Source organism: Nyctereutes procyonoides, unplaced genomic scaffold (genome assembly GCF_905146905.1).
Source record: "Nyctereutes procyonoides isolate TBG_1078 unplaced genomic scaffold, NYPRO_anot_genome, whole genome shotgun sequence".
Lineage (NCBI taxonomy): Eukaryota > Metazoa > Chordata > Mammalia > Carnivora > Canidae > Nyctereutes > Nyctereutes procyonoides.
In genome coordinates, this window is record NW_026575030.1 from 31532146 (window position 1) to 31558281 (window position 26136).

The 26136-nt window shown below is 38.2% G+C and overlaps 2 protein-coding genes across 4 annotated transcripts in view; one reads left to right on the top strand and one right to left on the bottom strand.

Moving 5' to 3' along the window:
• ATP6V1A (ATPase H+ transporting V1 subunit A) overlaps positions 1-20224 on the bottom strand; it is a 65277-nt gene extending 45053 nt beyond the window's left edge. Inside the window, exons 1-2 of the mRNA XM_055315951.1 lie at positions 20132-20224; positions 18524-19002 (exon numbers count right to left, since the gene is read on the bottom strand). The gene's annotated coding sequence lies outside the window, so the exon portion shown is untranslated. The remainder of the gene's footprint in view (positions 1-18523; positions 19003-20131) is intronic.
• NAA50 (N-alpha-acetyltransferase 50, NatE catalytic subunit) overlaps positions 1-26136 on the top strand; it is a 54680-nt gene that overhangs the window by 7662 nt on the left and 20882 nt on the right. Inside the window, exon 1 of one of the 3 annotated variants that reach the window (XM_055315955.1) lies at positions 19454-19724. The exons of 1 other annotated variant lie outside the window; for it this stretch is intronic. In XM_055315955.1, the coding sequence (XP_055171930.1) occupies positions 19717-19724 (8 nt within the window). In that variant the 5' untranslated portion in view covers positions 19454-19716. Of the gene's footprint in view, positions 1-19453; positions 19725-26136 lie in introns of those variants that run through there. One more of the 3 variants, XM_055315954.1, reaches the window with a different exon arrangement.

Consider the following 26136-nt stretch of genomic DNA (forward strand, 5'->3'; position numbering starts at 1 on the left):
CTCTCTCTGTGTCCCTCATGAATAAATAAATAAAATTTAAAAACAATCACAAAGGTTATTATGAAGGCAAAAGGGAAGAGATAAAAAAAAAAAGGTGACAGATCATTCACAAAGTATAAGTAGCAGAACAACCAAGAATTGACTGTTCCTAAAATATCCATCTCCTTAAAAAACTAAGATTCTCTTTTTTTTTTTTTAATTAAGATTTATCTACTTATTTGAGAGAGAGAACCGGTAGGGAGGGCAGGGAAAGAAGGAGAAGGAGAGAGGGAGAGAAGCAGACTCCTCACTGAGGACAAAGGCCAACATGGAGTTTGATTCCACCATCCCAAGATCATGACCTGAGCCAAAATCAAGTTGGATGCTTAACCAACTGAGCCACCCAGGTGCCCCAAAAAACCAGGATTCATAAAGAACAGTGCATATGCCATATTTTATTAATGACAAGCTTTAAAATACTAACCTAACCAATTCATTATAATAGCAGAAGGAAGGAAGGAAGGAAGGAAGGAAGGAAGGAAGGAAGGAAGGAAGGAAGGAAGGAAGGAAGGAAAACTATCAATGAAGTGTACAATAAAGGGGCACATCTAATTGGAAAATGAATATCTTTGGAGCAAATGAGAATATTAATGAAAACAGACCCAATTTTGCAACTCTTAATAACAAATATTAGTGGAAAACTTGCTGGTTAATTGACTATAATAAATTTGGAACAATGAAGCTATGTATGTAGTACCTGAGTGAGAAATTCCTCTTATTTTTCTTATTTCTTAGATAAATTGGAGTGTAATAAAGTCCCTTGGTTTATATCCTAACTTTCTTAGGATGTAAAAGCCAAGAAGAGAGCCAAATGATATAAATATAATAAAAAAAGCATTTATTACATACTTTTCTTTAAAATTTATTTTCAAAAGTGAAATGCTTACAATTTTTTAAATAATCAAAAGTCTCATTGCTTAAATAGACTTATTTCCTCACAAATAATCTTTGACATACTTGTAATTAATACTATAATACATTTTCACATTATTGTTATTTGTAAGTATCATCTTAAACTATTTCATTAAAGAGATACCATAGCTTGCCTAATAATTCTCCTTACTGGGTACTGAGACAGCTTCTCACTTTTTGCTATTCTTATCCTTTATACTTTGTTAGTATACTTTTATTGATTTTAACTTACTGACTAGGAGAAGCCAAACTAAGGCAACCAACTAAGTATCCACGAGGATACTCTTATGCTAATGTCTCATAGCAGCAATTCTTTTTTTTTTTTATAGCAGCAATTCTTATACATACACACTCCCATCTGGAAGTGATATCATATTTCATCTAATCTAAGATACTATTAATTATAAGATACTCTTCTATTACACTCAAAAAATTATAGGACAGACATGAATTTCACAGTTGTTAAAATACAGGGCAAAAAAGTATTTCCTAGAAGCAATAATATATGGTATTAGACTAAATACAGTACAATAAATATTTATACAGGAGGCCAGACTTGGTAACCTTCATTAGAATAAAGACTAAGAAATAAAAAAATAGACTTCTAAACTGCTAAAATGACAATCTATAGGTTTCAAGAAACCATCATATTGTCTTACTGACACAACTTATGCACAATTAAAAATTATTACATAATATTTTAGATCACTGCAGATTTAAAGCAACAAAATACCAAAAATTAGAATTATCTTTAAGATCTAACAACAAAATGAAGTATTCGTTTATTTGAAATCCTACACTCTACCTCCAAACTCCAATGTATTTAATAATAATAATGAAATTTCTTTTGTTAAAAAGTCTGCAAGACCAAGTTCACAGTATAAAACACTGTCCTTAGCAAATTTTCTTCTGAGAGGATCCTTAACCTTCATGGCCTTTGAGCGCTGCCAATGGCTTTTTTTGCTTTCTTTTTTTTTTTTTTTAAAGATTTTATTTATTTATTCATGAGAAACACAGAGAGAGAGAGAGAGAGAGAGAGAGAGAGAGGCAGAGACACAGGCAGAGGGAGAAGCAGGCTCCATGCAGGGAGCCTGACGTGGGACTCGATCCCGGGACTCCAGGATCATGCCCTGGGCCAAGGCAGGCACTAAACTGCTGAGCCACCCAGGGATCCCCCTTTTCAGCTTTTGGATAGTTTGTCTCACATAAACTGCTGACAGAGTGACTATACCAATTTAAAAAAATGTCACCAGTCATGTATGAGAATTTTCCCCTTCCAAAGTAATCAACCTAGAAATTTTGCTACTTAAAAAAACAAAAACAAAAACAAAAAAAAAACCCTCTTGCTCAAAATACTTAGAATCTTCTCTTGAAAACTGCCTACAATTATCATATCACTTTTTTCAATGTTAATGAAGGAGAAATTTTCTGGATTGCTTTGCAAAGCAAATATATCACAAACAGCCAAAGTGGCCAAATATAAGCAAAACACATATCTGAGAACAATGTACTCAGGAGAGTCAGCATCAACAGTGTTGCAGTAAAAATGCAATACAAATTGCATTTGTATTTAATACATCTGCATTGCATTTAATACAAATTGTATTTGTATTAGAAAGTGATATTTATGTATTCAAATGTCCTGTCATTTGCTTCATGGAAGGAATAGAAGAGATAGAAGGTTTACAAACTGTGCAGACACATTAGCCTAATGTTTAAAAGAAGTATCATCATAAACAGTCACCTTCCAACTCAGGAATTCATAAAATCTCTGCAATGAAAATATGACCTAGAGAATAAAGAATGCACAGAAGTGGGGAAAAATGCTGCCTAATATAGGTGACAAAACACTTCACAACATGGATATAAAGGTATGACTTTAGTCAAAAGTTCATAGACATTTCCAATTCAGAGGGCAGGAAGTCTGCATTTCTAATGGTTTGTCTAGTATTCCATGATTAACGACCAGGGTTTATTTAAGTAAAGTGGCTGTGGGGAGAAAAGGATTTAACCAGAGATAGAAATTTTCAACAGTATGGTTTGCTAAGGAATTAACTTCCAGTTCCTCCTGGGACATGCTCACAGTCTTCAATATTGTTCCTTTGTCATACTTGCTACTATAGTCATTAAAAATCTGTGAACAGAGTTGTTCATTATCCGTCTCCACCACCAGATTGTAAATGCCAGGGAAACAGGGACCATACCTGTTTCATTTGTTGAGTACTCCAATTACATAGTAAAGCCCCCTGACACATAGTAGGCAATTACTAAATATTGCTCAGTAACAATATTGGCAAAGGTTGTGTGGGAAATAAGCATGCTCAACCACTAAGTGAAAATTGATATAACCCCTTTCAGGTGCACTGATACACATTTTGGCCTAATGCCCAAAGGCCAAGATCTAAAAAAACCAATATAGCTGACACCAAAACTGAAACCAAATATCCCCATGGAATGACCATCCAATATAAAAACTTTTGTTATATAAAAACTTTTAACCTGCTCAGCAGGTTATTCTCTGCCTTCGGCTCTGGTCATGACCCCAGAGTCGTGGGATTGAGCCCCACATTGGGTTCCCTGCTGAGCAGGGAGCCTGTTTCTCCCTGTACCTATATCTCTTCCCCTGCTTGTGCTCTCACTTGTCTCTCTCTCAAATAAATAAAATTTTAAAAAACAAAAACAACAACTAGGAAGGCACATGATGAGATGAGCACCAGGTATTATATGTTGGCAAATTGAATTTATATATTAAAAACAAAAACAAAAATAAAAAAAGAAAGTTAGAAGTTGAAAATCTTGAAATTTTAATGGCTAAAGGCTACTAATGCTAGAACACCAACCAAATCATTCCACAAAGAATAGATAAAATCTCTATTGTTCTGCCTGGCACTACTACTTAAAATTCTATAAACATTTATTAGCTCAAAAAGGCTATATGACACAGGCATAAATGGACAACTAACTTTTGACAAAAGTGCAAAGGCAATTCAGTGGAGAAAATTAGTTTTTTTAATAAGTGGTAGTAGAACAAGTCTATATACAAATGCAGAAAAAAGGTACTTCAATCCGTACGTTGTATCATATATAAAAATAAACTAAAAATGGATAGTAGACCTAAATGTAAACCTAAAACCATAAAACTTCCTTTGTGATCTTGGACTTGGTGGATTAGATATAATATTGAAAACATAATCCATAAAAGAACAAATTGATAAACTGTACTTTATGAAAATTAAAAACTTTGGTCTTCAAAATATCATTAGAACAAAAAGCCAAGGGATGCCTGGGTGGCTCAGTGGTTGAGCATCCACCTTTGGCTCAGGCCATGATCCCGGTGTCCTGGGATCGAGTCCCACATCGGGCTCCCTGTGAGGAGCCTGCTTCTCCCTCTGCCTATTTCTCTACCTCTCTCTGTGTCTCTCATGAATAAATAAATAAAATCTTTAAAAAAAAAAAAGAACAAAAAGCCAAGTTCCAGACTGGACAAAAATATTTGCAAAGCATAAATGTATTAAAGGACATATCTGGGATATATTTTAAAACTCCCAAAACTGGATTAAAAAAATTAAAATGATGTGCAAGAGATTTGAACATGTACCTCACCAAGAAAATATATGGATGGGGGATGCCTGGGTTGCTGAGCAGTTGAACGTCTGCCTTTGGCCCAGGTCATGATTCTGGAGTGCCAGGATTGAGTCCCGCATCAGGTTCCCTGAGGGAGCCTGCTTCTCCCTCTGCCTATGTCTCTCTCTCTCATGAATAAGTAAAATATTTACTTTTTATTTTTTTTACAGATTTTATTTATTTATCCCAAATAAAATCTTTTTTTTAAAAAAAGGAAAATATATGGATGGTAAATAACTACATGAAAGATGCTTAACATCATTAGAAAGATGCAAATTAAAACCAAAATAAAATGCTACTCCACACATAAAAGAAGGGCTAAACTTAAAAAGACTGACAGGAAATATTAATAAGGATATAGAATCAGAACTATCATATACTGGTGGTAGGATTGTAAAATGGTACAACCACATTGGAAAACAATTTGGCAGTTTCTTAAAAAGTTAACACATACTACATATGATCCAGCTGTTCTACTCCTTGGTATTTACGTGTTAAGAAATGAAAGCTTATAGGAGTGCCTGGGTGGCTCAGTTGGTAGAGCAGGAGACTCTTGATCTAAGGGTTTTAAGTTTGAGCCCCATATTGGGTGTAGAGATTACTTCAAAATAATAAGATCTTTTTAAAAAACACTTTATAAACTAAAAAAAAAAAAAGGAAAGAAAGCTCATATCCAAAGACTTCTATATGGATGTTCATAGCAGCTTTATTCCTAACAGCCAAAGTGGAAAGACAATTCTAGTATCTATCAACAGATGAATGGACAAATTGTGGTATAGTCATACAATGGAATAACAGCAATGAAAAAAATGAAACATTGAAATGCTTAACAATCTGGAAGAACCCCAAAATAATTATGCTAAGTAAAAGGCAGATGGAAAAAAAATGGTTCTATTTAGGTAAAATTCTAGAAAATGCAAACTAACCTATAGTGTCAGAAAAAAGAGGAGTGGTTGCTTGGAAATGGGTAGTGAGGAAGTATGGAAGGTAGGGATTACAAGGAAGCGGGAGGAGAAACCTTTTGGAGTGATGACATTTCACTATAATGATTGCAGTGATGGTTTCACAGGTATGTGTGCATACATCAAAACATCAAACTGTACACTTTATGTGCAAGTATGTCGATTATATCTATAAAACTTTTTAAAAAAAGCACAAAGTATTAGCAATATGACTACGGTAAGGTATAAAAGTTTATATACTACACATCACATTCATTTTTGTTTTTACTTATCAACTAACAATTATAAAAGACTACGTGGGTTATGAAACTCATAAGAGAATCTTAACCCCAGGAGCATCACAGGGAGAAGTGTTTTTTTTTAAAGCTTTTATTTTATTTTTTAAGATTTTATTTATTTATTCATAGACACAGAGAGAGAGAGAGGCAGAGACACAGGCAGAGGGAGAAGCAGGCTCCATGCAGGGAGCCCGATGTGGGACTCGATCCCGGGTCTTCAGGATCACACCCCAGGCTGCAGGCGGCGCCAAACCGCTGGGCCACCAGGGCTGCCCCACAGGGGGAATTGTTGAAAACAGCCAAAAAGGCTTTTGTCTGTTTATTTAGAATAAGTTTATGTGGCAGCTCTTGATAAGACTGTTCTGAGCACACTTCAAAACTGTCAAGTTCAGCAAGTCCTGGGAACCTTTAACAGCTCAGGAGTACTGAAGTCAGATATGTCTTTTTTTTTTTTTTAAAGATTTATTTATTCATGAGAGACACAGAGAGAGAGGCAGAGACCTAGGCAGAGGGAGAAGCAGGCTCCTCGCAAGGAGCCCGATGTGGGACTTGATCCTGGATTCTGGGATCACGCCCTGAGCCAAAGGCAGACGATCAACCATTGAGCCACTCAGGCGTCCCAGATACATTTTTAAAGTTCTTCCCCGTCTATGCTTTCAGAACAGGACTTAATGGCAATATCTTGGATGAGGATTTGGGAAATCTTAGCTCTATCTTGAATGAATTTTTGAAATATGAGGTATAGAAATGTTTGTCTTCAAAGCGCAGTCTAAGCTCTAATATCTTGAATATCAAAGTTGCTATGGTTCAATGACTCATTTGGAAGATAAAGGTTGAGGGAGAGTTATTGTCTATTGTTTTATATTGCTCTAATTTGGAAGTAGAAATAGTTCACAATAAAGAACTGATAGACTGTTTATCTGTTTCTTTATAGGTATTTCCCCCACCCTCGTTATCCAACAGCATCTTTGGGTGAGGATGAGATCATATTTAAAACACACACACACACCCCACTGAACAACAGCAAGTACTATATAAATCTGCATTAAACTGTAGGTACATTAAACTGAGACCTGAGCAGGTTTTGTATTTTAAGTGTCTGCTTTGGACCACATTAAAGAATTTGGTGTTGGGACCCCTGGGTGGCTCAGTGGTTGAGCGCCTGCCTTTGGCTCAGGTCATGATCCTTGAGTCCTGGGATCGAGTCCCACATCGGGCTCCCTGCATGGAGCCTGCTTCTCCCTCTGCCTGTGTCTCTGCTCTCTCTCTCTCTCTCTCTCTCTCTCTCTCTCTCTCTCGTGTCTCTCTCATGAATAAATAAGTAAAAACTTAAAAAAAAATTTGGTGTCAGCCAGCCTGCTTTTTGATTTAATGATATTTTCGTTTCTTAAAACAAATGAGACAGAAGACTCTGAGCTGAAGTATATTTAAAACAATTTGTGAATGATGTAACTCAGCTGAATAACCTCCCCCCACATTGCCTAATTCTGCATTACCTAAGACTAGGATTTACAGATTACTAAAAACCCATTTCTCACTAGAAAATATGTAATTATTCGTACATTTTAGCTATCATTCTCAATTGTCTTATTAACTGGCATTCTGATTCCCTATTTGAAAGCATTACATAATTGTTATGGTACATAAAATTGGCGACTTTCATAATTACATCATAGCATTTTACTTTTTAAATAATACACATTGGCAATTTCAACATTTTGTTCCTTCAATTGTACACACTAAAACTTCAATTTATATATAGCATTTCAATGCATAAATCACATGAGCAGCACTTCAAATGATATCCAGAACACTTACCATTATTTGAAAGTAACAAGAAGTCCAAATGTCATACTTTGTTCTTATACTGACATTGCTACACTGATTAGATATAATGGATAGCCTATGCTATCACAAGATGGTAGATCACTCATAATTTAGGGATGCTAGAAATGTTCAAGGCATTTAGCTATTCAGCGTCCCAAAGACTCAAGCTAAATGATTTGGCAGATTTCAGGACAATACTGAGGATAAATCTGAACTTCTGTGGCATTACTAACTTGGAGAGTAATTTGACCATACCCACCAAATTTCAAAATGTACATATCCTTTGACCCAGTTCTTACATTTCTAGGAATTTCCTTTATGTATACAAAATGTCCTATTATCAGAGGCACCGGGGTGGCTCAGTTGGTAAAGCAGCTACCTTTGGATCAGGTCTTGATCCAGGAGCCTGGGATGGAGTCCTGCATTGGGCTCCCCGCTCAACAAGGAGCCTGTTTCTGCTCCTCCCCCCACTCATGCATGCGTGCTCTGTCTTAAATAATAAAATCCTTTTTAAAAAATCTTTTACTAAAAAAAAAAAGTCCTATTATCAAAATATTATAGCCCATTGCTTATACCATAGTTTGGAAATGAACATTACTATAGAGACTAGCTAAATAACTTGTGGTAGTATAGGAGGCTGTAATATGTAATACTCAGCAGTATTAAGACAGATTCTATGGAAAGATATGTCCTGGATTCAAATTCTGAGTCCTGGGCAGCTCGGTTGGCTCGGCAGTTTAGCGCCGCCTTCAGCTCAGGGACTGACCCTGGAGACCCGGGATCGAGTCCCACGTTGGGCTCCCTGCGTGGAGCCTGCTTCTCCCTCTGCCTCTCTCTGTCTCTTATGAATAAATAAATAAATAAATAAAAATCTTTAAAAAAAAAATCATGAGCCCTATTACTTATGAGCCATGTGACATTGTTGGGCATTTAACCACTCCATGCCTAAACTGCTTCGTTTGTTAAATGGGGATTAATATAGCCCCTATCTCATAAGGTTGCTGTGAGGCTTCCATGAATGAATACAAGTAAAACATTAAGAAAAGTGCCTGGATCAGTAATAAACTCTAATAAATGTTATATACAATGATAATGACACTGTTATTTAAAAGAATGCTGTAGCTTTAACTGCACGAATGTGGAAAGATCTCAAAAATAACATTGCTAAGTAAAAATGTAATGTCCAGAATAATATGAAAAGGTACTACCTTTATGGAAAAAAAAGAAAAAAAAAGGATTGGGGAGGAGAAAACACACACATATAAGCACAAAATTTTTTGCTGCATTTGTACATGTATTATTCATTCAATTTGATTAAAAATATTACTGAATGATTCAATGAGTGCTAAAACAATTAAGCTAAGTAATAAAAACTACTATCTATACCTAACTGAACAGAGTATAGTAACTATATAATAATGGCAAATACTTATACAGATCTTACTCTGTGTCAATAGTATTCTAATCACTTTCCTTACATAATTCATTTAATCCTCACAACATTTAATGATGTAAATACTCTTATTATCTTTATTTTAAAGCTGAGAAAATTGCAGAAAGATAAAAGTAACTTCCCCCAAAGTCACACTGCTAGGCAGTAGCAGAGCCAGCATGTGATCCCGTTTGTCTCCAGTACTTATGTCTTTAATCTCCTTGCTATGTTGTCTTTCAATATACTTGAGAATTACTTTTTTATTTACATATATTCCAATTCTTTTCAAAAAGAAATTTGAATACTTTGCAATAAAGAACATATATATTTATATATGTGTATATACCATAAGTTAATAATATTGGTAACAAAAGAAAACAAAAAGCATTGAGGTGAGAAATAAATATAGATGCTTTAAACATGCAACGAGTTAAACTCTAAAGCATCTGTCATTTTCTTTGTCTTTTTAAAATATTTTCTTTTTTTTTTTTTTTAAATATTTTCTTTATTTGAGAGAGAGAGGGAGACAAGGGAGGGGGGGAGGAGAAAGAGAGAGATAGAGAGAGAGAGAGAGAGAGAGAGAGAGAGAGAGAGCACCAGCAGGGCGAGGGACAGAGAGAGAGAAGCAGACTCCTCATTGAACAGGGAGCCTGACATGGGACTCGATATCCGGACTCCAGGACCATGACCTGAGGTGTCAGCATATGCTCAACCAACTGAGCCACCCAGACGCCCCAAATCTGCCATTTTCTATCACAGCCTTGAACGATGTATTAATTTCAGCCTCTTAAAAGGACTGAAATAAAGTAGTAAATAATTCTCAATACTTTTAATTTTGCCTCTTTAAAGACAGTATTATTTGAGGGGCAGTTGGCTGGCTCAGTGGGTAGAGCGTATGACTCTTGATCTCGGGGTTGTGAGTTCAAGCCCCACATTGCCCTTAGAGCTTACTTAAAAAAAAAAAAAAAAAAAAAAGATAGTCTTACCTGAAGCTTTCCTAAGCAGAGTTGCTCATGTAACTAGTTTTTTTTTTTTTAATTAACTAAACTGAAATGTGGACTTTTCCTTATTCTGTCATATGATTAAGTCAGGTGATACACCCCATATTCGTGCAATATGCTCTATCTCCCAGGCATAAAGGATTTCTGGAAAACCTAATATCCACACCAAATCTGATCTGGTAATGTCTATCATTTCCCTGCACATTTTTTAAAAGATGTATTTATTTATTTTGACAGAGAGAGCACAAGCAGAGGGAGCAGCAGGCAGAGAGAGAGAGAAGCAGGGAGCTTGATGTGGGCCTCTACCATGACCTGAGCCAAGGCAGCTGCTTAACCAACTGAGCCACTCAGGCACCCCTCCCTGAACATTTTTAATGACAATTTCTTATTGGATACACAATGGTTATGATATACACACAATTAAGGGGCACTTATGGCATTATCAGGGTGATTTAAACACTTTCCCCTCAGACATCAAAGAAAGTAAGTCAAAAATATATTTCAGATAATTGCCATTTCTGGTATTTCAGGCAGTATTTTCCCCTTATTAATTCCTTCTTTGCCCTGTCAGAATGTTTTTTAAAATGTCAATGGTTTTGTTTTTTGTAATTACAGAAACATTGCATGTCCATTGTAAAAATAAAAACATGTAATATTAAAAAGTGTAAGGAAGAAAGTAAAAATCACCTGAAATGCCCATCCAACCACTGAAATGGCCACTAAACATTTTGGTGACTATCCTTTCCTGCAATTCATCTAATATAGACATGGGTAAACAGGTAGTTTTACATGCAATGCTATTGTAGATACTCTTTTTTTCTTCCCTCCTTTTTTCTTTTGCTTATTTCTTCCAGCCGTTAACAGCTGTTTAAGCATATACAAAACTCAAAGTATTTTTTCAGCCATTTTAAAAAAATGGGATCTCATTACATACATTTCTTTAACTTTCTTTGTCACTTAAGATACATGATTGAGGGGTGCCTGGGTGGCTCAGTTAAGCATCTGCCTTCAGCTCAGTTCACGATCCCACAGTCTTGGGATCAAGCCCCGCATCAGGCTCTGTGCCTGCTTCTCCTTCTCACTCTGCCTGCCACTCACCCTGCTTGTACTCGCTCTGTGTCAAATAAATAAATATAAATCTTAAAAAAAAAAAAAAGATGGAGATCCTTTCAACTCATCAGTATAGATTTAAGTCCTATTTTTTAATAACTTCAAAAATATTCAAGATATGCTTGTGCCATGATTTATACAATACTCCTATTGATAGGTATTCCCTTTGTTCCCAGGTTTTTGCTACTATAAAACATTACTGCAAAAATATTCACATAAATGCTTGCATATCTTTATTTCTTTTTTTAAAAAAGTGTATTTATTTGAGAGAGAGCGAGAAAATGTGTGCTTGCACACACACATGAATTGGGAGAGGGGGAGAGAGAGAAGCAGACTCCCCACTGAGCAGGGAGCCCAATGTGGGACTCAGTGCCAGGAGCCTGGAGCTGTGACCTGAGGCAAAGGCAGATGTTTAACCCACTGAGCCACCCAGGTTCCTCCAGTTTGTCTTTATTTCTAAGAAAAAGATTCCACAGAGTGAGACTGCTGGATGGAAGAATGTATATTTCCAATTTTAACAGATACTGATTGTTTTCTAAAAAAAACGTAACAGTTCACGTCTCCATGAGCATCCCATGAGAAACTCCTATACCACAGATCCCTACTAGCAGTAAGGTTTACCACTTAATTTTGTTAGAAAAGAATACTTCATTGTTTGCATATTGATTACTAAAGAGGCTCTATGTCTTTTTTTACATTTATTCAATGTTTGGATTTCTCTTCTATGAAGCTCTGGTCATATGTTTATCCATGTTTCTACTATACGAACTTTTACTTATTATTAACATAATAATTCTTACAAATGGTAACTCTTTAGCTGTTATACATATTTCAAACACTTTTTTCCCAATCTGTATTATTTTGTCCTTTAACTTTGCCATTGAAAACTACCACATCTAGGGGGCACCTGGTTGGCTAAGTCATGATCCCAGAGTCCTGGGATAGAGGCCAGCTCCCTGCTCTGCAGAGAGCCTACTTCTCCCTCTCCCTCTGCCAAGCTGCTCCCCCTGCTTGTTTGTTCTTTCTCTCTTTCTCTGTCAAAATAAATAAATAAAATATTTTTTAAAAAGTCAAAAAAATTTTTACTGTGCTCATATAAGCCTAAAAATATATCTGCACTGATAAAAAAATTGAATAATTTAGTTATCTGACACATTTACAATTAAGATATTCAATATTCAGATAATTAAGAAATCATTATTTAAATATCTTAATTCTCCATATCAAATTGAAAAAAATTCTGCTGCCCAAAGCAGACTATTGATTATAAAAATTCAAATATACAAAAGGTAGGGATCCCTGGGTGGCGCAGCGGTTTGGCGCCTGCCTTTGGCCCAGGGCGCGATCCTGGAGACCCGGGATCGAATCCCACATCGGGCTCCCGGTGCACGGAGCCTGCTTCTCCCTCTGCCTGTGTCTCTGCCTCTCTCTCTCTGTGTGTGTGTGACTATAATAAATAAAAATTTAAAAAAATATATACAAAAGGTAGAGTAATAAATTCTAAATTTTTAATCTCCTAATCTAGATATAATCATTTATTTTGATGCATTTCCTTCCAACTTTTCATACACATATATATAAAATCACTACTACACAGTATTTTTATCATGCTCTTTCTTCAGTTTTACAAATATTTTCAAAATTAGTCTTCTCCATTTTACTTTTAAACACTCCTTTTTAAAAATTTAAACAAATATAACTAAAACAAAACATGAAATCCTGCATTTTTCATTGCTCAAACACATTTGGAACTCTTCTGCATCAGACCTGGCACTATCCATTTTATTTTCAATGAAATATGTTTATTTTTCAGAAAAGAAACAAAACATTGTATGTTGTAGGTATAATTTTTTAAAAAGGTTTATCACCAAAAGAGCAAGTTTTTACAATTGATAGCATTAGGATTCAAAACTTAAAATGTTTTGACACCAAAAAAATAGCACTGGTTAAATCTGAAAATACCTATGAATATCAATTTTTAAAAACGGCCTAACTGTGGTTGTAGAATTTATTAAATAGAACGAACTACTAACTACAAACAAACATAAAGGAGAGTTTTAAATAAATTAGTCATGGTTATTTTTACTCACAGCAAATAACTTTTAAAATGGCTTTGAGGGACACCTGGGTAGCTCAGTGGTTGAGTCTCTGCCTTTGGCTCAGGTCGTGATCCCAGGGTCCTGAGATTGAATCCTGCATCAGGCTCCCCACAGGGAGTCTGTTTCTCCCTCTGCTTATGTCTCTGCCTCTTTCTGTATCTCATGAATAAATAAATAAATAAAATCTTAAAAAGTAAATAAAAATGGCTTTGATAGTTTCAAGTAAAATGAAGAATCTATACCATGAAAACATACTCCATTCAAGTTGTTTTGTAAATACAAAAAATATGTGTATATATGTATTTACTATATAGAGAATATGTATATACTATATGCATAAAAGAATACACTTATACAAACCAGAGTCACTTTTGTTTCACAATAGGAAAAAACTAATTGTAAAACTTTTAAAATCTCTACAGAAGGAAATTAAATGGAAAACACTGACCAGTTTATTTTACCAAAATACAGAAGTTGAATTAAATTCAATAATCTCTGAATAAAATCTTCCCTTAGAACAAATGAGTAATGATTTTTTCAGGATTAAGGTGAAACATAAACTCATGATAACTGTATTTCAATTATTGTTTAATTTACTGGTATTTTCCGATATAAAACCACTAATCTTTGAATCATCAATTTACACTTTTTTTTACTCCAGTTCATCTCCCCATTTTATTCTCTATATTCCCCTTTATATGACGACAAAAATGAGATATAAAGACATGTAAAATAAAAGGCAAAATTTGTAAACATAAGCATAAACAAGTCTCTGTTCTATAGAGCTGTATAATTTTAATATATTTCTATAACCTAATGTAGGAATAAAAATTTAGAAATGGAAGAACTACCTCCTTAAGTTGATTCCACATATTAAAAATCATAAGCTTTGGAAAGTCTATAAAAAATATTAAGTCACTGGGACACCTGGTGGCTCAGCGGTTGAGCATCTGCCTTTGGCCCAGGGTGTGATCCTGGGGTTCTGGGATCGAGTCCCACATCAGGCTCCTTGCACGAAGCCTGCTTCTCCCTCTGCCTGGGTCTCTGCTTCTTTCTCTCTGTGTGTCTCTCATGAATAAATAAAATCTTAAAAAAAAATTACGCCACTGCAATTGCCAAAATAACAAGACTTATGTTGAGATTTCTAGCTTATATTGATAAATCTGTTTTAGAATATTTGCCAAAAGTATATTTTTCTGACTCCTCTATTTCTTGGTAATAGCCTCATTTCAAATTCTATTCGTTTCTCCATACCCCATACCTGTTCCTCAATTTTTTTTTTATTTATTTATGATAGTCACACAGAGAGAGAGAGAGAGAGAGGCAGAGACACAGGCAGAGGGAGAAGCAGGCTCCATGCACCGGGAGCCCGACGTGGGACTCGATCCCGGGTCTCCAGGATCGCGCCCTGGGCCAAAGGCAGGTGCTACACCGCTGCGCCACCCAGGGATCCCCTGTTCCTCAATTTTATAGGCTGCCTCAAGTCTCCTTTAAAAATTCAGTATATAGGGCAGCCCGGGTGGCTCAGTGGTTTAGCGCTGCCTTCAGGCCAGGGCGTGATCCTGGAGACCCGTGATAGAGTCCCACATCGGGTTCCCTGCATGGAGCCTGCTTCTCCCTCTGCCTGTGTCTCTGCCTCTCTCTTTCTCTCTGTTGCTCATGAATAAATAATAAAATATAAAAAAATTCCATATATAAAACCAACTAGATATGAATAAAGTTAACAAAAATTTACAAAGTATATACTAGGTCCCCCGCCCCCTGCATTCATGATCTAATTTAATAGCACCTATGGGATAACACTGACTATGAGAAAACTTAAGCTTACATTAATTGTCCAAGGTCACACAGCCTCAATAAGTGGTAGGGCCAGAACCTAAACCTCAGGACTATATGACTGGGAAATCTATTCTAATATAGTCTATACTATATTGTTTTACATGAATACCACTTAGTTTTTAAAATACTTTTACATAGATTACCCGGGGTTTATCTCACTTGAACTCACAATACTGTTGAGAGGAAGATTCCCAAGTATTAAATCCTAAGCCTCCACTCCCAACTTTACTTTAAAAAAGAATATAAATAATGTGGCAAGGCTGAATGATCATCCTCTGATTTTCATTCTACTGCTCTATCAACCTGTAGCCTATACACAACCACATTAATGACAACTCACTCTTCTTCCGGTCCCTTCCATTTATGATAACCATACCTATTAGTAAACATATATGCTGTGAAAATAAGCTGGTCTCTGTATTAATAAAATCTAGATGTTTATGTCTATTTTTTTTGACCATGATTTGGATGGATTTTATTACCAATTTATATTTGAAAACTAATACCTAGTAGACAACCTTAGAAGGAGCTATGATTTGTAAGAAGTTTATAACTAGTTTGATCTTCCTAATTGTCAAACATTCATTCAAAAAACAAATTACTTCAGCATCCTGGTTCTAAAGACATAGCAGTAGAGGCACAATTCTTGAACTCCTAGGAGTTTTATGGTTTAGCGAGGAACAGCCAGCCAACAGTAATCATACAATCTGCTAGAAGTAAAAATAGGAAAATAGGAAATAATGTGTGTGCTAGAGGACTGAGTGGCTAGTTCTGCCAATAAAGGGACAAAGCATTCTTGGTGGTGGTGATAATCTATAAAGGCAGAGAAATGTTAAGAAAGATGTCAGAGTAAGCCCACAAGAGGTGTCAAGGACCTTAACACAAAAACTCTTGTGGGTCATTTGCTGTTGGGACTACAACACAATTCCCTAATGAATGTTAAGGTTTCTCCGTGTAATACTCATAAACTGATAAAAAGCTAGCTTCAGGGATGCCTGTGGGGCTCAGTCGGTCAAGCCTCAGTTTAGGCTCAGATCATGATTTTAGTGTTGTGGGATTGAGCTCCCCCACTCCTGTGGCTCTGTGCTCAGCATGGAGCCTGCTTATCCCTCTTCCTCTGCATCTCCCTTACCTCTCTCTATCTCTAAAACAAACAAATAAATAAAATCTACAAAAAAAAAAAAAAGCTAGTTTCAGAAATGGCTTCCTAGCTTCAAATCACTTGTGTATAAATTATGCTAAATAACATTAAAGCTCTTTTTCACATTCAACTTTAGCAATTTAGTCACCAATTCCTGCTGCTAATTTCATTAGTGGTATAAGCTACTCTTTCAGAGTTCCCTAAAATTGGTGAAATTGTGAAGTAAAACTGCAGACTCATTCACAACCTCTTTCATACTGTCATTTTCCCCTCTAGTACTCAATGCTCTTTAGCTGGTTTTCTCTTTCCTACTTTGGTCTCACCCAGACAGGACTGGTTTGGACTTCAAGGGCTCTTAAAAAAAAATGTGTCGTCTTTGGTGGAATGTCACCTGGCCAATAAAGGAACACTGCTTATGTTTTTCTCCCTAGAGATTGTACAACTTCACTCTGGAGCAAATTAATGGATGAAACTATGTTTATACTGGTAGCAGGCATAACTACATAAGCATACCAATAAATTAGAACAATATCAGAAAATGCTAAAACTGTAAATCCATGATACTGGTCTTGCTTATTACTTAGGGGAAGCAAGAAACATTTTTAAAGTTATGTTTTCTAGCAAGGAGCATCAATAGCTCAGTTTTTCTATTTTGAACTTACTATAAAAATATTTTGTTAAATATTACACGAGAAACTTAACTTTTTGTTCCCCTTAACAAAATCAGTTTATTGTAGAGAATCTGGATACAGAAAAACAAAAACAAATAAGTCATATCCACTACTCAAAGATAAAGATTCCATTTTCCTCACTTTTCAGCCAACTTTCTAATGGATACTCCTATTACATTAGCTAGAAAGCTACAAGGTTTAATAGAGAATCTACGACTTTCCAGATTTTTAAAAAGTGTAATTTAAATTTTAAAAATCAAATTTGTAATTTCTGTAAGGCATTTCAATTTAAAAGAACCAGGGGACTTTCTGAGTTTGCAGTATAAATAAACGAGTTTGACCCCAAAACTGAAAAACACTCTTCCCTTAAAGCATATTGTTTGGGGTCAAAACATTGGTTACAACATTACACATGAAATGGGAGTACACTGGGCTGGGCAAAAACCTAAGCAAAATAGTGTTCATTTTCAACACACTATTCATCTAAATCTGAAGAAATCAGATAGGGAAACCTAAGGAGGATGTGCTAGTTACTATAAATTTACCACCGGTCAGGGACTTGATTGGGAACGGCAATTAAGCAGGATTTTAGGTAGACACGACAATAGAGAATGTCAAAGACTGAAAATATGAAGTAAGCGATATCTCGACTTAGCCTTCTTACCTCTAAATTTAAGGTCAATTACACTTGATTTCATTGTATTTCCTGCTCAATCGGTTTCTTAAGAATTACTTCCCTGTCGGGGAAACCCAGTCACTTTTCCATAAGCTAGTCTGGGTCTCCTGCAGAGCACGAAACCGCAACACCATCATCTTTCAACGCCTCCCCATTCAATGGAGACTGTCGCATTACCCACACCTCCTGTTTTGAAGCCAGTGTATCTTTATTATTTCAACTGTTTTCTCCCTTCCTGTAGCGTAAAATCAGACAACAGAAAGGTAAAACGGCTGCCTCTACTCTTTCAGGCCCAACCAAAGTATATGAACATCTACAGAACGCCTCACACAGGGATGCCAGATTGAAAACTCAGAATTACTGAGAAAGCACATTCGGAGCAGGCTTTAACAGTGACTCCGCAGTGAGGGCCCCATCAGTGAGAGTCTCTCCCAAGCCTGTCTCACCGGAGACGCCTCTGCCTCCAGGGTGTTTCCTACCTCCCTCCCAGCTTCCCAGCCCAAGGCTGAAGATAAAGACGGAGCAGGGCCTCTGCAAAAAAAAAAAAAAAAAAAAAAAAAAAAAGGGGGGGGGGCTTTGGGGAATAGGACCTGGAGACTACCGCGGACCCCGAGAAATGGCTGAACCAAACCCACTACCCGAAGCCCCAACGACTCCGAATAGGCAACCATAGTGGCCGCAGTCACCCCCAACCCTGGGAAAGGTGGACAGCTCACCCCTAAGTGGCGGGGGCGACCACAGTGGGGGCAGCGAGGGTCAGGAGAACTGGAGAAAAGAGGTCCTAGCCAGCGCAGGATGACAGCAGGGAGGAAGCCCCGGAGAACGGAGGCCGCCGTTCACACTTTCCCTTCTCCTCCTCCTCCCACCCCTTCTCCTATTCCCACCAGTCGCCGGTTACCGGTCACCGCTCACCTGCCGCGGCGCGAGGTGCACAAACAGTACGGACCACGGACCAGAGGCTCTGTCACTGCGGGAGGGGAAGTCTTCAGCTGCAGCGGGGGGCGGGCCTAGGCAGTCACGTGACCTCGAGCTCCGCCCAGCCGCCCCCGGGGCGAGCGTGCCGCATCCTCCCGCGCCTGTCTTTTTGCGAGTCCTTCAAACATTCATCTCCTTGCAATGAGATCAGAGGAAGAAAAGCAAAAAACAAAACCAGAAAACTTTCACAAAGATCGTGTCGTAAAGTGTAATACAGAAGGCGTGCGTGGGTGAAACGGGTTAAAGTGCATTTCCAAGGAAGTGACGTTTCGGCTGGGATCCAGGGACCGGAAGTGGCGAAGGCGTTCAGTCGCCGGTAAAATCCCAGGCTTCAGCCCAGGCAATCACGTGACCTCAAAACTTGGGTCGTGCTGGACCGCAGCCAAGTTATCCGGCCGATTGCTCGTTACGTTGGTCTTAAAAAAAAAAAAAAAAGTCTCATTTGTTTGAGTCTTCCACAGATGTCTTTACATTTAGAAAAACCACCTTTATAAAACCGTATTAGGAGGCAGGAGCGTTTGAAGGTCATTCTGGAAATTACCAACTGGAAAAACAGGACAGGGCCGGGGAGGGTTGCTCTTGCTAACATGGGAGAAGAGAGGGAAAAATCCGGATTTTACCGCCGGGGCCTACCGGGCAAGCCCCACGAGTAGGTGTCGTAAGGGATGGGAGGAGAAAGGTGACGCCAGAAGCCACAGCCCAGGAGGAAAATGGAGGTCCTGAGGTGGAGGGGGAGGGGTGCGCGGAGGGCAGCAGTGCGGCTGCGCGCGAGGCGGCCGGCGCGCCGGCGCGCAGAGGGGGCGGGGTGAAAGGTCACAGCGCGGCGGCGGGTCTGGCTGGCGGCGGCGGCGGCGGCGGCGGCGGGAGCGGGAGCGGGAGCGGGCTGCCCGGGGCGCACGTGTGGAGGAGCGGCGGCTCAGCGCGGCGGCGGGACGCACCCCCGCCCCCTCCGGAGACGCAGGGCTGCGCTTGGCTCTCGCGGCCTCCGTCACCCGCTCAGCTCCCTGCCCTAGGCGGGGAGGCCGGCTGGTGGGGGTTGAGCGGCCCGAGCTGAGGGCGCGGAGAGCTCAGGTCGGCGACGGCAACGGCGTTGGTAGCGGCGGTAACGACGGCCTCAGCAGGCGGGGAAGATGAAAGGGTGAGGAAGGGCAGCCGGGCAGGGCCCGGCGGGCGAGGGCGAGGGCGAGGGGCTGCGGAGAAGGAGAGAGTCTGGGCCGAGACCCGGCGGACGGAGGCTTCGGGGCTCCTCTGCCCAGCGGAGGGGGCGGGTGCTCGGCGCGGGGCTGTTGGCGGGCTCCAGGGCCAGCAGCGGCCAGACCCGGGACGCCCGGGACCGGGGCCCCGAGGACGCGTGTGGGTCGAGCGGAGACTAGCAGCCGGCGGCGGGGGGGGGGGGGGGGGCAGCAGGGAAAAGCTCTTGTGAGGCGCCTTGGCCCTCCCACCCGGGGGGGGGGCACGGCTGGGCCACCCCCGCCCGCCCCTCCCCTCCCCTCCGCTCCCCTCCCCGCCGAGTGGTCGGGCTGCCCTCTTGAGATCCAGGCTCACCCCTGGGACCTGCGATCTTTGACACCTTCCAGCCGTGTTCACGCTTGGGAGCAGCGCAGAACCTTCTGGAGGGAGAAGGAATTGGAATAAAGAGCATGGAGATGAGTATGAAGAGCTAGTGACTCAACTGGATTTGGGTTGGGTCAGGGCGCGTGGAGGAGGGGGAGAGAGCGTGAGCTCTGTAGTCTCGGGGTGCCAGAATGTTTAAGGAAGTGTTGTTGATCAGTAGGTGGAGCTATTGCTCCAGTGGTGTGCTCTTGCCCCTGTGCGGTGGGGGGGTGGGGGGGGCCCTTGGCTCCTACTACCAAGCTTTTTTCAGGTGATAGCAAAACTAGTATTTCTTTTTTCACAGTTTCCTTCTTGGATAAAATCAGGGACTCTTTTGGTTCAGCTCTTTTCCACTTGGATAAGGTGTCACCTTACTGTTAAAATTATATACAGTTAAAATATTAATTACATAACACGACGTCTTAAAATAATTTCCTAAACTAGCCGTTTTGGACCTCTCCTTTTATCAGCGTTAAAAGCTCTCTGGAAGAAAAAACAAAACAGAACAAAAAAAGCTTTCTGAGATGTCTGAGGTTTTTTTTTTTTTTTTTTTTTTTTTTTTTCTATTATAGCAAGTCAAAGACTTGGAACTGTGTTTTGAGTTAGTGAAGCCTTTCAGATGTTCAGCCTTTTGAGAATAAAAGCCAGTCTCCGAAATAATCTCATGCCGCCTAAAACAAGGCCCTCGGTGTGTGTACGTGATTGGGGTTGAAGAGGTCCAAGAAAGGTTAATTGGCTGTAGGTCTGTAATGTGATTCCTTAACTCTAATTTTGCCTTAAATATTGGACATTCAGTCTACTGTTGAATTGTCTGTTTCACGTTAAAGCTCAGAAATGAAATTTTCATAGTACATGCACTACAGAACATCGAGTTCTAAAGAGTTCCAGTCGGGGTACTCGTTAAAGTATGGGAAGTATTTGTAGCCCTTGAATCACGATCTAGGAGGTTTGGCTATTATTATATATGATCCAACATAATTTAGTGGGGTTTTTCTTTTTTCCCTTGAGCATGGATGCTTTCTCTTACTGGATTTTGTATTCTTAATCAGCACACAGTGTTTCTTTCTCATCTTGTTCTGTTAGAGTACTAAAAATGAGGCTGAATAGTTCTTAACAGTTGAGGCTCTGCATGGGTTTATAAAGGAGGGCTTCCAAGAAGTTATTCTGGGTGTTTAGATCCAAAATCTTTGGTCTAGCTCAGTCTTGCTGGGGTGTAATGTTCTTTCTGATACCTACCTTGGCAATAGAAATGGGGTCAAACAGTGGTATTATTCACAGTCTACCTTCAGTTAACACACTCATGAAGCAATTCTCTTTTTATTTAAAGTGTGATTTATATGTAACAACACGATGATGGCAAATCCCCAGAAACCAGTAACTGGCCAAATCTAGAGGAAATTTATAGTTAACTGAATTTATACCGCAAGCCAGCAACCATCCCTAAAATGAGTCCTTACGTCTAGTTCCTATCATTTTTGATCGGGAATTTAAAGTTATGTTCCTAATGTTAAACCTTTAAAATGATTTCACAGGAATAGTCCCTTTAACTTCCCAGATGAAAAATTACTAGATAAAATGGGACTTTAAAATTTTTTAAATTTCTAACTCTTGTATTTAAGGCACGGAACAAATGAAGACAATTGACATTATTTAAAAGATTCTGAGGTCCTGGGATCCCTGGGTGGCTCAGCGGTTTAGCCCCTGCCTTCGGCCCAGGGCATGATCCTGGAGTTCTGGGATCGAGTCCCACGTCGGGCTCCCTGCATGGAGCCTGCTTCTCCTTCTGCCTCTGCCTCTGTCTCTCTCTCTGTCTCATGAATAAATAAATCCTTTAAAAAAATAAATAAAAATAAAAGTTCTGAGGTCCTTAAGTTCAAAGACTTGTAACACATAGCGTGGTTAGCGTTATAGTCCTGACTCCTGATTTGGAAAGGCCTACGAAAATGAAACCATGGTCCTGATTATTTATTAGAAACATGAAGAACATCTACCTCTAAGTCAATCTATTTAAATGTTTTACGTCATTGCCTATATTCCCCACCATTTTCAAACTTTTTAAATGTACTATTTTATCAGATTTTTCCATGTATTTATACTTTGTTTTTATTAGTAGTAGCAGTAGGACATTTAATAGTGTTGGCATGTACTTGTCTTTCCACCATAGCAGATAAATTTCCAGTTTTTAATTACTGCATGTATTTATATGCATGCTCTAGGACTTTTGAGGGTATATTACAAGATGTTATTTCCTTTGCACTGAAGCTGCTTGTTTTTATGGACCAGGGATGTTGTAGGTTGAATTTGTGGGTAGTAAGCTGATCATTTTTATCTAGTATTCCTCTCTAGGGAAGGTGATATTCAGGCAAAAAGTTACAGCCATGACTGAGATGGCAATATAGTATGATAGAAAGTAAAACTGAATCTGTTTACCTTTGAATTGTAGCAAAGAGGTGTAAATTAGTTCTAATAAAAATGTCTTTAGGATGCCTGGATGGCTCAGTCTGTTGAGCTTTTGACTCTGGATCTCAGCTCAAGTCTTGATCTCCTGGTTGGAAGTTCAGACACATGTTGAGCTTTAAGCTGGGTGAGGAGTTTACTTAAAAAAATAATAAAGTCTTTAACAAGATGTGAGTACATGTAACGTAAAGATGGGGAAGTAGATAACAATATAAATACAGTATATAGGACAGTCTAGTTATTAAAATAGAAGATTCTACAGTCAAAAGAAACTATGTTGAAGAACTAAGAATAATGGTTACCTCTGACAGCATAACAGGAGCAGGAGAGAGTTTTCTGAAGTGCTAGAAATACTCTCTTCTTTGGGTATTGCTTGCATAGATGTATAACTATGTAAAAAAAGTTATTGAGCTGTGAACAAGATCTGTGCTCTTTACCATACAAATTCTGTACTTCAATAAAACATTTTTTTTTTTTTTTAGGTTGTATTGCTGTTTTTGTAGGGGGGACAGACAGACTGAAGGAGAGTTCAAGAGCTTTTGTAAATCTCCAATTCGTACTCCTTCTGTAAAACCAATAATTTGTGGGACATGGATTGAGATACTGTATTTTAAAAATACTTTGTAATGTTCCCTTGCTTTGTTGAAATGAATTCACACAAAATATAACCTACCTGTACCATGATTTTTATTTTTATTTTTATTTATTTATTTTTTTTTTTAGAAAATCAGTATAATGATGTAACCAATATAAGGGAGAACTAAGCTATGTTTATATCAATATGTAAATGATCGGGCACAACTATACCGTAAATCATAATATCTAGATGTTTGTATCTGTCTGTAAATAAAATCATTATATAATTTAGAAAGTAGATCTGCTACCAAGATAGGTGTGTGCCTTGGTGACTAATGCTGTGTTGCCGTCGATGTGATTTTTTTCCCCAAAACTGTGGACAGCTGTTGGTAAAGTTCTGAACAAAGAATAATCATAAACTTCTGGGTTGAAAAAGATTTTTAAAGGTTATCCATATAAAGCATTATTTTTCAAAGCCAGTGTTTTTCCAGACCAAACTAATCATCTATATTAAATTTCACTTTGCTATGTTTTCCATTTTGGCCTGTGGAAATCCTTTTGACTTCTGATTTTCTCTTATGCATATTAGCTATGGCCTCCAGCTCTGTGCCATCTGAAAAGATATAACTTCTCAATTTATTTGAATGGTTGTCCTTTTTTTTTTTTTTTAAGCACAGTCTGCAGAAACCATTTAAATACCAGTTGTAACCAATGGAAACTTTTTCATCACAGAAATGAATACTGTATGTATTACAGTTTAATTACTAGAAAATATGTAATTTTCATGTCATTAACACTGCTTTCTCTTGATCTGAACTCTCCCATCAGTTCTATATATATATATACATCTCCTAACTTATTGGAAAAATGTTAATCCTGTCCTATCCAATACAGTAAGGACTAGCTATAGTAGGCTGTTGAGCAGTTGAAATGTGGCTTGTGTTACTGAGGAAGTGAATTTTAATTACATTTTCAACTTTAAAAATTGATATTAAGAGTCAGTTGGACAATTTTCACATGTTTGGAACAACCTGAATATGTGAATCTACTATAAAGTTTATGAAATGTAAATATAGATAAAATATTTCAAAGGAAAATTAGCATCTGAATTGAGATTTGCTGTGTAATACACACTGGATTTATTTATTTGTTTTTTTTTTTTTTAAGATTTTATTTATTTGAGAGAAAGAGCATGAGCTGGGGGAGAGGCAGACTCCCCGCTGAGCAGGGAGCCCAATGTGGGGCTCATCCCAGAAACCCTGGGTGCCTGGCTGGCTTAGAGGAGCATGCGACCCTTGATCTCCGGTTGTGAGTTCAAGCCCCATGTTGGATGTAGAGATTACCAAAAATAAGTAAACTTTAAAAAGGCTTAGTATGAAATAAATATTTTTTAAAAAGATGAAATTAATAATTTTTATTTTGATTACCTTTTGAAACGATTTCATCTGTTTCTTTTTGGCTTGTTAATGTAGTTACTAAAAATATTTAAATTATATATGTGACTTGAATTGTACTTGTTTTGGACGGTGCTGTGCTAGACCCTGAAAAAAAAATTGGTGTAAAACATGATCTCTTTCCTTAGGATCCAATTCCCAGAAGGTGTTTCTAAATAGTAAATTTGCAAGCCAACAGATAGTGCGTGGCTGGTTATACCTCTGTGGTGAAGGATTCTGAGGAACTCTTGGTCTTAGATTAAAATACTGTAATTCAGTTACCTTGTTTACCATAATGGAGAAAGCGTAGTTAGAAGTATTCGCTTGTCTTTGCTCAGCTAGTGCAACCTGTATTCTGCCTCTATCATTGCTAAAGCTGTTAATGGAAAACCTTATTTCTAAGTCCAGAGGCTTCTCTCAGTGCTCAATAATGCTGCAGTGAATGCTTGTTTACAAAACTACTTGACACACATCTTTCTTTTGGATAATTCCCTAGAAGTGAATTTTTTTGGATCAGGAGGTACTGGCATTTTAAAATCTCTGATCTTTGTTGCCAAATGACCTCTAGAAAGATAGTAGCAATTCATACTGCCAACAATGTATGAGAGTGTCCTTTTTTCTTCTCCAAGGGCTGATGGGGAAGGGTAGGGACACTTAAACCTTAAAGAAATGAAGGAAGACCTTACAGCTGCCATTTCAGCCATTGGTAGTATAATTTATCTTCTGGGATGAGTGGAATACATTGAACATGTATTTGTAAAATGGTAGAAATAACAGTTTCTTTACAAGTTGGGTTTGAGGACATAATCACATAATATAGCTTAACTCCTAGCTTTATAGTTTTACTTGCTGGTTAGATGGTGAATGGTATCCACACCCACACCCCCACCCCCGTTTTTTGTTACTGTTGGTTTGATTACTTAGTGAAGTTGGACATTTTCCAGTTTCACTAGCCATTTGTATGTCTGTTATTTACCTGTTACTTGTGTAACTTAACAGTTTTTAAGTTGGATATTAAGTGTGTGGACTTCAAATTGCAAAACAACTAAAGGTGATTTTTTCAGAAAATGGGGTTGAGACATTCAAATTGAAAAGATTTTATTTATTTATTTGAGAGAGAGAATGCACTAAAGTTGGGGGAGCTGACCCCGGCTGAAATCAAGAGTCAGATGCTTAACAGACTGAGCCACTCAGCATAATTTATCTTCTTAAGGGAGACTTTAACACAAAAAGCATTGAACTAAAAGCAACCACATTTTGTATTTCAGCTGTGACAATCCAGCTAACTAATGATAGTTAGCAGTGTGGTCACTAATAGGTTTTTTTGACCTCCGGGCCTTCGTTTGTCTTTAGAAAGCACAGCTTAAACTTGAACTGGAACAGCCAAAAGTTGAAATTCATGTGCTCATTTTAATCTGCTAATAGTATTTAATCAGTATTTAATCTGCTGATAGCTTTGATGAGTTCTCAGATTCCAAAAAAAAAAAAGGA